The 14,728-nt window shown below is 43.3% G+C and overlaps 1 protein-coding gene across 1 annotated transcript in view; it reads right to left on the bottom strand.

Moving 5' to 3' along the window:
* Nucleotides 1-7,421, bottom strand: part of NPC1 (NPC intracellular cholesterol transporter 1) — a 49,787-nt gene extending 42,366 nt beyond the window's left edge. The window contains exon 1 of the mRNA XM_044383199.3: nucleotides 7,210-7,421. Coding sequence (XP_044239134.2) covers nucleotides 7,210-7,266 — 57 coding nt within the window. The 5' untranslated portion in view covers nucleotides 7,267-7,421. The remainder of the gene's footprint in view (nucleotides 1-7,209) is intronic.
* Between the last annotated feature and the right edge of the window lie 7,307 nt (nucleotides 7,422-14,728).

The raw sequence follows: 14,728 nt of genomic DNA, 5'->3' as shown, positions 1-14,728 counted from the left end.
GTATGAACAAGCCAGGGACAGAGACTACTAACAGTTACACAGCACTTTACAGTTTACAGACTGCTTTCTGTACAGGTAATTTTGGTCTATTTTTGTATCTACACTGTGCCCCTAGCAACCACTTTATATTTATGAAACTCGTGAGTGACAGGAACTTTGAGTTCCTCTGTGGCCTAAGGGACAATAAGATAAAGAACACATTTTTAAACTTCCCTCTCAAGCCCCCCAAGAGCACACTTGCATCAAAAACAGGTTTGGGTAGAATGTAAAAAAAGAAAACAAATGAGAAACAGTTTTTTTTTCTCTTTTTCCCCTAAGTTTTCTTGCCAAAGCAAATATTTCAAAGACTGAAAATAAGAGGCATAGTCCAAGCAAAGAAAAACTTGTTGGGCCAGAGTTGAATATCGATTATCACCCAGAAAGCAATGCAGTTCTGGTTTCGACCAGCCTCTGAATCCTTCCACCTTATCCCCACACCTAAACCCATGAAGGCCCAACGATCTGGTGACTCAGAAAAGAGAGTCCTGGCCATACCGGAAATGGTAAAATACAGTTCTTGCCCTCAAGGAGCCTACAATCTACTACTTTAATTCAAGCGATATTCTTCTCTCTTTCCATGAGCACTGTGAGAGGTAGGCATAGATGTCAACCCGATTTTATGGAGGAAGAGACAGAGGCCCTAGGGGATCACTGGCTTGCCCAAGATCACTCTTGGTGAGAGGAAGAGTCCAGACCTGCACCCAGGTAAAGGCGGCTTCTGCTGTATGAGCCCAGATTTAGAGCCTCGGAGAGAAGGCATTCTAGCTGGGGAACAGGGTAACAAGTGCCATGGATAATGCAGCATTTGAACTGGGCCTTGGACGACAGGCAGGGTTTTGACAGCAAGTAGTTTATTTGGCTGGAGAGCTGATGCCCTTCACAGAGCTACGGGTGACAGGGCAGAAAGGGGCACCCACGGTCAGATTAGAGATTGGTCTACCCCTGGCTTCCACAGCAGATAATGTGTCATCCTTAAAACACCCTGAAAAGCCTCCCTTTTGGGAGGAGTGGAGGGTGGGGAAGGGTTACCCAGGAAAGAGAGAGCATACTGTCTTCAGACCAGAGGGATTCTTTGTTCTGGGTAATATGACAAACGCTGAAGCAGTACAAAGACCTATTCAGCAAGTCGTTTTCTTTCTGCCCACTCGCTAAAATAAAAACCTCGTTTTCCCTTGATTACTTATGTTAATAAGATATCTGAGCACAGCATCAATCAAGGAGTAGGAGAGACTGGGAAAGATTAACCATCTGAAATTGGGGCGAATGTGGGTTTTCTTCAATGCTCTCAGGTCAAAAGATTAAACCATTGCTGATCTCTTCAGGAAAAAACCATTTTAATGGCTTAATTCCTACCCAGACCTCACTATGTTCCAAGTTCCTCAAGAAAAAGCATGTAAAAATTACAGACAGGAGAGAGACATACGGTTTCTCAAACCCGCACACATTATCTGGAGGACCACAAGGTTTACAAGTCCAGTGTTATTTCATCATCTGTAGAAACTAAAAATTAAGAAAGGCAAAAATCCCCCCCCAAATGTCTATCAGACCCTACAAAGGACAGTTAGGTCTGTTAATCCTGTGACAGAACTTTCTGAGTGTTTAGGCTGAACCCAGACAAGGTGCTATCACTAGCAAGAATTCTAAAAGCAGACCCTTCCCCTTCCCCCCAGTCTGTTCAGGGGTCCTGGAAACCTCAGCCCACGCGAGGGAGTTAATCTGTAAAGTAACAAAGGCATATTTCCAGTTAAGATTTACTGACCTTTCCAGGCATTCTGCAAGACTCATGATGAACCTCTGACCTATCTCTAAAGTCCTAGGAGGAGAGGCACTCATTGGCCATCAGTCTTGGATATTACCTTGAGGTGACAGGATTTCAGAGGCAAGTTAAAGCTACTTACCAGTGTGAAGCCCGTCTACCAGATCCTGACCTAAAATTCGAGGCAAACTGAATAGCTGTGTTTTCTCAACGGCACAGAATTGCTCCTGTTTCTTGAGTTTTTACTACAGTGGCAAGGTCTCTCCATATATCATGTTACCTAATAACCCCAATAATCCTACAAGGTATTGTTTGTCTTCAAAAAAACCCCTGAGGCTGGACAGAGTAACCTGCCCACAGCAAGAGCTAGGGAGCAGTCTACCTGCTGACCCCATGGCAAACCACCTCCCTGCCCTGCTCTACCCCCCTCCCAACCAGGCACCAGAGGTGTGCTCCCCCCACAAGCCCACACTGCTGGGGATCCCCTCCACAGACAGAGAGGAGGGAGCCACAGCTCTTCTCCTGGCTCCTGGACCTTACTGGGTCAGCAAAACTGACCTGCTTCTAAGAACTACCCAGAAATTTAAGGAGAGGTTTTCCTAATGCAGGGAAGCCCCGAATCTGCTTTCCCCTCCGATTACTACCTCCTTGTTGCTGACACGTACATGAGTGGGCACAAGGGCATAGGGTCCCAGAGATCCACTCTTGCATCCTCGTCTGGCTTAACCAGCGCTATATCCAAACCCTGGTGTTAAAAGAGAAAACTACAGACACAGAGCAGTGAATACAGCTAAGGGTTTGTCAATTTTCTCTGTTCAAAGAACCAGCTCTTAATTTTACCGATCCTTTCTCTTGTCTTTTTAGTTTCTCTAATTCATTTATTTCTGCTCTGATCTTTATTACTCCCTTCCTTCCACTAATCTGGGGCTTTTTTTTTTTCTTTTCCTAGGTCCTTTAGGTGTAAAGTTACAGTTACATTGTTTGAGATTTTTCTTCTTCCTTGAAGTAGGCCCGTATTGCTATGAACTTGGCTCTAAGAACTGCTTTTGCTGCACCCCAGAGATTTTTGGTAGGTCATATTTCTCTTTTAATTTGTCTCTAGGTATTTTGTAATTTCTCCTCTGATTTTCTTCAATGACCCATTGGTTGATCAGCAACGTGTTGTTTAATCTCCTCATTTTTGTGGGTTTTCCTATTTTCTGCTTGTAATTAATTTCTACTTTTTTTTTTTTAAAGATTTTATTTATTTATGTGATAGAGAGACAGCCAGTGAGAGAGGGAACACAGCAGGGGAGTGGGAGAGGAAGAAGCAGGCTCCCAGTGGAGGAGCCCGATGTGGGACTCGATCCCGGAATGCCGGGGTCACGCCCTGAGCCGAAGGCAGACGCTTAACGACTGCGCTACCCAGGCGCCCCTAATTTCTAGTTTCTTACTAATGTGGTTGGAAAAGATGCTTGATATGATTTCAACCTTCTTGAATTTACTGAGATTGTTTTGTGACCCAGCATGTGATTTATCCTACAGAATATTCCATGCACACCTGAGAAGAATGTATATTGTGCTGCTTTTAGAGGAAGTGCTCTGTCTATATCCATTAAGTCCATCTGGTCTACCGTGTCATTTAAGGCTGATATTTCCTTATTGATTTTTCATCCATTGATGAAAGTGGGCTATTAAAATCTCCTACTATTATTGTACTGCTTTCAATTTCTCCCTTTAGGTCTGTTAATATTTGTGTTATAGATTTTGGTGCTCCAATGTTGGGTGCATTTATCTTTATAAATGTTGTATCTTCTTGCTCGAGCAGCCTCTTTATCATTACGTAATGAATGCCCTTGTCTTTTATTACAATATTTGTTTTAAAGTCTATTTTGTCTGATATGAGTAAAGCCACTTCAGTATTCTTCCCATTTCCATTTGTATGGAATATTTTTTTCCATTTCTTCACTCTCAGTCTGTGACTAGGAAAAAAGAGATAGGGCTCAAAATCAGAATGAAAGAGAAGTTACAACTAACACCACAGAAATACAAAGGAGCATAAGAGACTACTATGAACAATTACAAACCAACAAACTGGGCAACCTAGAAGAAATGGATAAATTTCTAGAAACGCACCATCTTGCAAGACTGAATGATGAAGAAGTAGGAAATCTGAATAGACTGATTACTAGTAAGGAGACTGAAACAGTAATAAAACATCTCCCAACAAACAAAAGTTCAGGGACCAGATGGCTTCAGTGGCAAATTCCACTGAACATTAAAAGAAGATTTAATACCTACACTCAAAGTCTTCCAAAAGACTGAAGAGGAGAAAAAGCTTTCAAACACCTTTTATGAAGCCAACATTACCCCTGTACCAAAACCAGACCAGGGTGCTATTAAAAAAAAAAATTACAGTCCAATATCCTTGATGAACACAGATGCGAAAATCCTCAGCAAAATAGTAGCACACCAAATCCAATAATACATTAAAAGGATCACACACCACGATCAAGTGGGATTTATTCGATGGATCCAAGGATGTTTCAACATCTGTAGATCAATCAATGTGATGCATCACACCAACAAGATGACAGATAAAAATTATATGATCATCTCAATAAACGCAGAAAAAGCAGTTGACAAAATTCAACATCCATTTATGATGGCTATACGCACTCTCAACAAAGCGGATGTAGAAGGAACATAACGTAATACAGGCCATCACGACAATCCTACAGCTAATATTGTACTCAATGGGGAAGAGCTGAAAGTTCTTCATCTAAGAACAGGATGCCTATTCTTGTCACTTTTGTTCAACACAGTATTGGAAGTCCTAGACATGGCAATTAGGCAACATAAATAAAAGGCATCCAAATCGGAAGGGAAAAAGTAAAACAGTCACTATTTGCAGATGACATGATACACGAATTCAGTAAAATCACAGGATACAAAATCAGTACACAGAAATCTGCACCCATGCTAACAACAAAACCATACACACTAACAATGAAACATCATAAAGAGAAATTAAGAAAATAATTCCACTTACAATTACATCAAAAAGAATAAAATACCTAGGAATAAATTTAACCAAGGAGGTGAAAACCATAAGACACTGATGAAACTGAAAAAGACACAAAGAAATGGAAAGATAATCAGTGCTCATGAGTTGGAAAAATATTGTTAAAATGTCCATACCACCTAAAGCAATCTACAGATTCAGTGAAATACCTATCAAAATTCCAATGGCACACTTCACAGAACAGGAACAAATAATTCTAAAATTTATATGGAACCACAAAAGATACCAAAAAGCCAAAGCAATCTTAAGAAAGAAGAACAAGGCTGGAGATCTCATACTTCCTCATTTCAAACTATATTACAAAGCTATAGAAATCAAAGTAGTATGGTATTTGTATAAGAAAAGACACACAGATCAATGAAACAGAATTGAGAGCCCAGAAATAAACCCATAGAGGCATGGACAATTAATCTACAACAAATGAGCCAAGAACATACAGTAGAGAAAGGATAGTCTCTTCAATAACTGGTGTTGGGGAAACTGGACCACTATCTTACGCCATTCACAAAAATTATCTCAAAATGTATTAAAGACTTGGATAGAAGACCTGAAACCATGAAATTCCTAGAAGAAAACATAGGTGGTAATCTTCTGGACATTAGTCAGTGATGTCTTTCTGGAACTGACTTCAAAAACAAGAGAAACAAAAAGAAAAATAAAGAAGTGGGACTACACCAAACTAAACAGCTGCACAGCAAAGGAAGCTAACATCAAAATCAAAAGGCAACCTATTGAATAGAACATATCTGCAAACCATATACCTGATAAAGGGTTAATATCCAAAATATATAAAGAACCATACAACTCAGCAACACAAACAAAAAACAGCCCAATTAAAAAACGGGCAGAAGATCTGAACAGACGTTTCCTCAAAAACATACAGACAGCACACGAGACATACCATAGTACATGACAAGATGCTCACGATCATTATTAGGGAAATGAAAATCAAAGCCACATGAGGTTATCACCTCGAACCTGTTACAATGGCTATTATCAAAGAGACAAGAAATGACAAGTGTTGGTGAGGGTGCAGAGAAAGGGAAACACTTGTACACTGTTGGTGGGATTGTAAATTGGTACAACCACTGTGGAAAACACTGTGATTCCTCAAAAAATTAAGAACAGAAATACCATACGACCCAGCTCTTCTACCTCTGAACAGTTACACGAAGAAAATGAAAACACTAACTGGAAAAGCTACATGCACCCCTACATCCACAGGAGCATTATTCACAATAATCAAGGTATGTAAACAACCTAAATGTCCACGGACAGATGAATGAAGATGTAATATATTTATACAATGGAATACTACTCAGCTATAAAAAAGAATGAGACTTTGCCACCTGCGACAACATGGATGGACCTTGAGGGGATCATGCTAAGTGAAGTAAGTCAGATGAAGAAAGACAAATACAGGTGATTTCACTGGTATGTGGAATCTAACAAACCAAACCAAACTTACAGATAACAGACCTGAGGGGAAGGGGGTTGGGGACTGGGCAAAATGGTGAAGGGTCAACTGTATGGTGATGAATAGTAAGTAGACTTGGGATCACTTTGTAGTGTATACAGATGTTAAATTATAAAGCTGTGCACCTGACACTTCTGCAATAACAACAGTAATAAATGGCAGTGAGGCATCCATGCCCTAGGCTACTGAACCAAGGAAAAGCTGACCCAGGGTGTTAGGCCACTGAGTTGCAGGCCCCACTCTGTAGCTAGCTAATATTGTGACAAGGGGAAACTCGATTATCCTCTTCTGGGTCTGTTTCTAAAGGTGTAAAAGACAGTTAATAACAAGTAACTAGCACTCTCGAGAAGATCAAGCTGACTTACTTAGGACTGTTTCAATTTGGCGCTTGGCATTTGTTTCTTTTTTTTTTTTTTTTTTTACCTCCCCTCCCACCTCCATCTTCGGGGGAGAAGGGGAAATCAAGTGGTAGGATATTCTAAACAAATTCATAAAGAGTTCCTGCGCATGTGGCCGGATTTTTTTTTTTTAAAGGCAGGTTAAATAAATAAGATCCCTCCCCCTCTCTACCCACTTTCGTCCTTCCCTCTGATTCCACATCCTAAACCCAGAAATTAAATGACCACAGCTGAAATGAGCTCAAAAGAGGTCAAGCAAGCTGCTTCCAGTTGCCACCTTTTCCAGACCACAGAGAAGAGTGCGTGGCCAGGGAAAGAAATCGGAGCGGGGGTGGGCGCCCGGGGCTCCATCGCTGAACCAACTTCCCCGGGACCGGCTGGACCCGCGCCGGCTCGGGGAACCGGGAGCCTTCACCGCCTCGCGGCCCCGCCTCGTCCCCCCCAGAGCCCCCCCGGGTCGCGGACGTCCGCTCACCTGCGCGGGACAGAGCAGCAGCAGGAGGAGGCCGAGGGCTGGGCCTCGCGCGGTCATGCTGCCGCGGTGCCGGGCTGCAGACAGCGGCGGGACTCGGCTCGGCTCGGCTCGCTCCAGCTCGGCGCGCTGGGTTGGCTCAGGATCCCGTGCCAGTCGAGGGAGGGAGCAGACGCCGGCGGCAGCCTGCGAGCGTAGGTCAGGAAAAAGGAAGGCGTCCTCGGCTCCTCCCCTTTCTGGGCGGTGCCGCGACGCCCGGGACCCGTTCTGGGGCGGGGCCGACCCGGGGGTGGGGGGGCGGGGAAGGGGCGGGCCCCAGCCGGGGCGGGGGCGGGGCTCCCTCTGCGGTGGCAGCTTTACATTCCGCCGTCCTGTGGCCCTGGGGGCGAGACGTAGGTTAGGGATCCCAGACTGGAGCAGCCGAACTTCTGGAATCCGGCTGGGGAGGATATTTCTGGAGTTGTGCCGAAAGTCTGTGGTTTTGGTGTTTTTTTAATTCTTTTTCCACTTTTTGTCTTTCCTGGACGGGGGACGGTGGGCGAGAGGGTTTTAGCAAATGGGAGATTATTTTCCTAATTCCGATCCCACTCCTCAGCGGCATAGTTATTTATTTCGGCCCCGATTAGCACTCCGAGCAAATTCTCCGCCCGAGACTCAGCCACCAAAAAGGAACCCGTGACCGGGCTTCAGCGACGCCCGGGGCGGTGCCGCGCGGTGGCCTGACCGTGTTGTGATCCCGGAGCGCGAGGGGCGGAGCGCGGTGGTGGGCGATGGTCCCGAGCTAGCCAATCTCCGCCTGGTGACCTCTCGGCCCACGTTTGGAAAAGCGCTCGAACTACACCACCCGCTGGCCGAGCTGCGCGTAGCGTGGCTTTGGACCCGTCGGCGGGAGAACCCTCCCCAACCCCCCCTCTCCCCGCAAGGTTGACCCAGAAGTGGGACCAGGGTCCATTTTTAATTTCTAGGTGAAGTTAGGTAACACAAAGAAAAAGAAGCGTCTTCATTTTTGAGCCCTGCACGTAGTCTCTTTTTTGCTCTTGCGCTTATTTTTATTATATGCAATTCTAGTAACATTTTCCCTCATTTCAATTATTGAGACCGCTCAAAAGCATCAGTCATTATCATTTTGAAGTTAAGGAAATGTAAGTAAGGATCTCTTTTCCCAACGTGGAAGCCAATTTACAATGAAAAGACTAAATACCAGCTGTAGCAATGATCAAACCCAGTCCTAGGTAGGACCATGATGCAGGTGATACTCCCAGCGTCGCTTACAAAGCGTCTGCTTTGGTTACTGTCTTGCCTCCCCACCTCCTCAGCCCTGAGATGTCCACCAGGCTGGCTGGGCGTTGAAACTATAGGGATTTCCTCTAGACCTTCAGTCCTAGATCTTACGTGAGGGCTTGCTGGCCCTCCTCCAACTGTGCGCTCTCCCGCCCCTGGTGATTCATTTGAGATAAAGTAGTGTGCGTTAGTTCCGCAGGGACTCAAACTGTTGTCACTGAACCAGCAGTATCGGCATCACCTGGGAACTTGTTAGAACTGCAAATTGGAGGTTCCACCCTAGACCCACTGAATCAGAAACTCGGGATGAGCCAGCTCTTTGAGTTTTAATAAGCCCTCCACGTGGTTCCAATCACAGTCAAAGTCTAAACTTAACTGTTCTAGTGGATTCCTGGGATCGTGGTGGATTAGTTACCCTTCCAATTTTAGCAAAGTCCTAATGGAAAAAAGAAAGAAAAAAAAGCCTTTACTAAATAATTAACTTGAGTAAAGGAAGTATGAGACGTTTCTGGAATGGGCAGAAATTTTGATGCCCCCCCACATTATGTTCACTATTCACCAAAACAATAACAAAAAGAACTTTAGCCATTTTTTCCCTAGTTCTTTTGTACGACTTCAACAATAGCCAAATGCCTAGGAACTATTTTTAAAATAAATTATCATATTTCTAAGAGAATTTTTTTTGCTGATAAAGTAATTCATACTTATAGTAGAAATTTTGAAAATACACAGAAGTTTAGGGACAGAATAAAAAACCATTTAGAATTCCATCATGGGTAATCAGTCACACTGTGGTGTATTTTTTTCCTTCTATAAAAATTGTTTTAACATGGTGGAGATCCTAGGAGAGACTTTTTGTTAGTTTAGGTAATATTTAGTACCACTGTCATTATAAACACCATTGACTGCATAATAATAAAGGAGAAAATAAGAGGGAAAATGAAATTATTAGACACACATCTTTATAAATATGCAGAAACATCTTTGGAAGATTCCGCATTTGAAAGCATGTATGTGAATATAATAAATGGACTTTTTTTTTTAAGATTATTTATTTATTTATTTATTTGACAGAGAGAGACAGCCAGTGAGAGAGGGGGCACAAGCAGGGGGAGTGGGAGAGGAAGAAGCAGGCTCCTAGCAGAGAAGCCTGATGTGGAGCTCGATCCCATAACGCCGGGATCACGCCCTGAGCCGAAGGCAGACGCTTAACGACTGTGCCACCCAGGCGCCCCAATAAATGGCCTTTTAAAAGAAGTGGGGCATACTGTGGAGCTGGCTTTTTTTTTACATTTATCAATATACCCTTTCCACCTCCCTACTTCTACTAGCTCTATATTATTTCATTCTGTGTATGTAACATTCCCGAAGCCGGAGTGATGGAGGCCAGTCTCAGGGCAGTACCTAAGTCAGTAAAATATAGTTCACCATCCAGCAGTATTTTGAAATTACTCAAGTCTCAAATTGCATTTCTGGTATATATGAAGGGTTTGTATGGTTCCAGTAATACTGCAAAAATTCACCTCTATTCTTCCATCTGCTTCCTCACATTCCTGAGCTTGTCCGGATTCCACAAAGCTTGGCATCTTTCTGGGTCCTCTCCTTTCCTCATGATACTGTATCACAAAAGTCTAAAAGCTATTGGACATTTACTGTAGGGAGAGAGATGGCAAAGTTGACCCAAACCAAAATTCTCTTCACCTTGCAGATGGAAGGGGAAGTCTAGAAATGCTCACGTGAATCGTGTTGATGCATTACATAAGCCTTTTGGACATTTGGTTTGTCACATTGGTTACTGGAAACAATAATGCAATGAACACCCTTGTGCCTAAATCCTTGCAATTGTGTACATGTAGGGCTGTTGGAAAAAATTATCATTGGCTCAAAGGAAATGTTCATTTCAATTTTCATTCTGGCTAAATTGCCCTCCGAAGAGATTGCAATTTACTCCTTTGCTAATAACAACCTGCGTAAATGCCTGATCCCCACCTCCTTGGCAACACTTTTCTTTGCCATTCTGATAGGTGAAAAATGGCATCTGTGATTTTACTTATTTTATTTCTTTTTTAAAAAAAGATTTTATTTATCTATTTGAGACGGAGAGAAACAGAGAGAGAGAGAGAGAGCGCGTGCACTCAGGAGCTGGAGGGAGGGGCAGAGGGAGAGGAGTGAGAAGCAGATGCCCGGGTGAGCAGGCAGCCGTACTGGGCTGGATCCCAGGACCCTGGGATCATGACTTGGGCCCAAGGCAGACGCTTAACCGACTGAGCCACCCAGGAGCTGCTACTTATTTTATTTCTTATTTTTAAAAATGGTGATGCTTTAATTTGTATTTTAGTAATTATTAACTATAAGAGATTAATTATAAGTGAGATTAAGAATCTTCATACATTTATAAATGATTTACTTCTTTTTCTGTGTTTTTTCTTTTCTATTCCTTTCTTTTTCATATTGACTTGTACTTTGTAGGACAATAAAAAATTATTCCATATTTTCCTCTAGAGCTTTAATGATTCCGTGGAAATCATGATCTGGAATTATTTTGCTGCAAGGAGTGATGTGAGGGTCCAGCTGCCCTCCTCCCCACAAAGCCTGGATAATCACAGGGATACGTGCTCTCGTTACAGTTATCATTGGTTTCTGTGTTGCCCAATCTAATGACAACCCCTTTGCTGTCATCTCACTTGACCTCTTAGTGTATTCAACCCAGACGATCCCACTGTCCTCCATAAAACATGTTCTTTAACCCTCTTGTGGGTTACCTCGTTGACTAAACATTGACTGTATCTCATCTTCGAGACTCTGGGTGTGCTTTGAGCAGTATATTCATGTTAATAAAATTTTATTACAACAAAATGCCTTTGAATCCTTCCAATATAGAAGCTTTTTTTCCCCCCTGCTGACTTGGAAACTTCAAAATAGGCCGTGATACAAGGGGGCAAAGAAAAAAGAATGCCTAACTATGGCACAGGTTGCGAACCTGCCTGGTTTCTAATTTGAAGGCTGAAGTTTGATAGCAGGAAATGAAGACAAAGCTAGGCCTTTGGGGTAGGGGGTTGTAACTGACTTCACCCCGTGATGTCTGAGCCCATGCTGATGGACCCAGCCCTTCTTCGTTTACTTTGTTCACTTTTCCCCTTTGTCTTAGCTCAGGCTGCCAGAACAAAATACCATAGACTGGGTGGCTTAAACACTTACGGATCTGGGGGGCACGATTCAGCCCATAGCACCCCTCCTTTTGCTCAGGGCTGCATCATGACTTTCGTGGGCCCTAGCTACCTTTGCTTTTGGGTGCCCCTTCCTCCTTCCAAAACAACCACTTTTTTTTTTTCATTCATTCTTTTTTTTTTTTTATAATGATTTTTTATTATATTATGTTAGTCACCATACAGCACATCCCCGGTTTCCGATGTAAGGCTCGATGATTCATTAGTTGCGTATAACACCCAGTGCACCATGCAATACGTGCCCTCCTTACTACCCATCACCGGCCTATCCCATTCCCCCACCCCTCTCCCCTCTGTAGCCCTCAGTTTGTTTCTCATAGTCCATAGTCTCTCATGTTTCATTCCCCCTTCTGATTACCCCCCCTTTCTTTATCCCTTTCTTCCCCTACTGATCATCCTAGTTCTTATGTTCCATAGATGAGAGAAATCATATGATAATTGTCTTTCTCTGCTTGACTTATTTCACTTAGCATTATCTCCTCCAGTGCTGTCCATGTTGTAGCAAATGTTGAGAACTCGTTCTTTCTGATAGCTGAATAATATTCCATTGTATATATGGACCACAACTTCTTTTTTTTTTTTCTTTTTCTTTTTTTTTTTTTTAATGATTTTTTTATTATATTATGTTAGTCACCATACAGTACATCCCCGGTTTCCGATGTAAGGCTCGATGATTCATTAGTTGTGTATAACACCCAGTGCACCATGCAATACGTGCCCTCCTTACTACCCATCACCGGTCTATCCCATTCCCCCACCCCCCTCCCCTCTGAAGTCCTCAGTTGGACCACAACTTCTTAATCCAGTCATCTGTTGAAGGGCATCTCGGTTCCTTCCACGATTTAGCTATTGTGGACATTGCTGCTATGAACATTGGGGTGCATATGGCCCTTCTCCTCACTACGTCTGTATCTTTGGGGTAAACACCCAGTAGTGCAATGGCTGGATCATAGGGTAGCTCAATTTTTAACTTTAAGGGACCTCCACACTGTTTTCCAGAGTGGCTGTACCAACTTGCATTCCCACCAACAATGTAGGAGGGATCCCCTTTCTCCACATCCTCTCCAACAATTGTTGTTTCTTGCCTTGTCTATTTTTGCCATTCTAACTGGCGTAAGGTGGTATCTCAGTGTGGCCAAAACAACCACTTAAAAGCACATTTTTACAACTGCATGGGTATAGAGACAAACACAATACAGGCTAGCTTCTTTATTACACATTCATTATTGTTACATTCTTATTTTTTTTCTAATTTTAAAAGAAATAGAAATTAAAACATTTTTGTGTGAACTTCAAAGTATCAGGGGCCCTGGGCACTGTGTCTACTGTGCCTGATGGAGAAGTTGGCCCGTTTTTGCTGCTGATGTCAGAGAACTCACTGCTGTATTCACAGATGCTGGAAGTCTTGCTGATGGACTGCCTAAAAAAAAAAAAAAAAAAAAAAGAAGGTCCAGGCTCAGCTTAGCACTGGCTCCAGAAGAAGCAGCTGTAGGTAGCAGGAGGGAACAGGGGCAGGTGACCCCCTGACAACACTCTTCTTCTGTCGGGCTGTGCTTTGCCGTATTCTCCTGACCCAGTGCAGGAGAGCTACACAAGGAATACCGGAGAAGGAGAGCAGGGAAGATCTTCTAGGAGACTAGCTGCCACAGATCCGTGTAGCCACCACGCAGAGGAAGCCCATGGAACACTTGTAGCCCTGCAAAGCCTTCCTTAGGCCTTTTCCCAGTCAACATCATCGCCCCCTCCAACCAAGAGGTAGCCACAATTCCGACTGCTTTCACTATAAATGGGTTTTGCCAGCCCTCGAACTTCATGCAAATGGAATCATAGTCTGGTGTCTTTCACTCAGCCTTGTCAGATGTGTGGGTGTGAGACTCATCCACGTTGCCCAGGGCACGAATTCACCCTTTTTATTGCTGAGTAGTATTCCAGGGTCTAAAAATACCATGCCAGACATTGGGGTTATTCCCAATTAAAGCTGTTGTAAATAAACGGGCTATGAACATGTCTTTTGTTTGAAATATGCACTCAGTTCTTTTGGATTCTGCAATAAATTTTTAAAACTGCATGCTTAAGCAAGCTGAATTTTATAGACATCTCATTTAAAATAGCTGACAGCTATCACTCATGACTTTGGTGCCAGTGGTTACAACTGACTCAGAAATGGGGGGTTGTTGGTCAGACTTATGGTAAAACATTCTCCCCAGTAAGGACACTTGGGTTGCTGATGGAGCCAGCTGTGGGTTGCATGTGATTTCCAGAGACCTCAGAGAGGTTGCTGGCAAGCAGGAATAACTTGAAACTTGGCTGTCAGTGTCTCACACTGGCGTTCCCTTCTCTGTAGGATTCAGTCGCATGACACAGTTTCCTTCGCCTGAGGTGTTTGGGGTCTGATCTTTCCTAAAATTGGGAGTCTAAGTCCTATAAACTGAAGACTTTCTTTCTTTTTAAGATTTTATTTATTTATTTGAGAGAGAGCATGAGAGGGAGGAGGGTCAGAGGGAGAAGCACACTCCCTGCTGAGCAGGGAACCTGATGCGGGATTTGATCTTGGGGCTCCAGGATCATGACCTGAACCAAAGGCAGTCGCTTAACCAACTGAGCCACCCAGGCACCCTGAAGACTTTCTTCCTATGGCTATTCTTAAAAGTTCAACCATGGGAAAGTGAGAGCAATAGCAGCATTCCCTTTAAAAATCAGAGGGTGAAATCCTACTGAAGGGAGGACAGAAGACAGCAGAGATGGGGGGAGGAGGAATTCTTTCTGTTGACAGAGACTGACAAGGCATCCAAGACCCAAAGATCTTTAATTAGCTTCCTTCAATTGGTAAAAACATGACTTCACTCATATTTTAAAATCATCTTATAGTATTACTAAAAATAAGGGTGAGGGCACCAGGAAAAGATTCTAAAATTTTCCAGACCCGCTAATGCATCATTTATGTAACTGAGGGCTAAGTCTAGTTGGAGGGCCTGGAGAAACACCTCTCTCTGTCTTGGTTTATCTCACTGTGT

This window comes from Ursus arctos, unplaced genomic scaffold (assembly GCF_023065955.2).
Source record: "Ursus arctos isolate Adak ecotype North America unplaced genomic scaffold, UrsArc2.0 scaffold_17, whole genome shotgun sequence".
Taxonomy (NCBI): domain Eukaryota; kingdom Metazoa; phylum Chordata; class Mammalia; order Carnivora; family Ursidae; genus Ursus; species Ursus arctos.
This window is presented reverse-complemented; position numbering and strand designations above follow the sequence as displayed.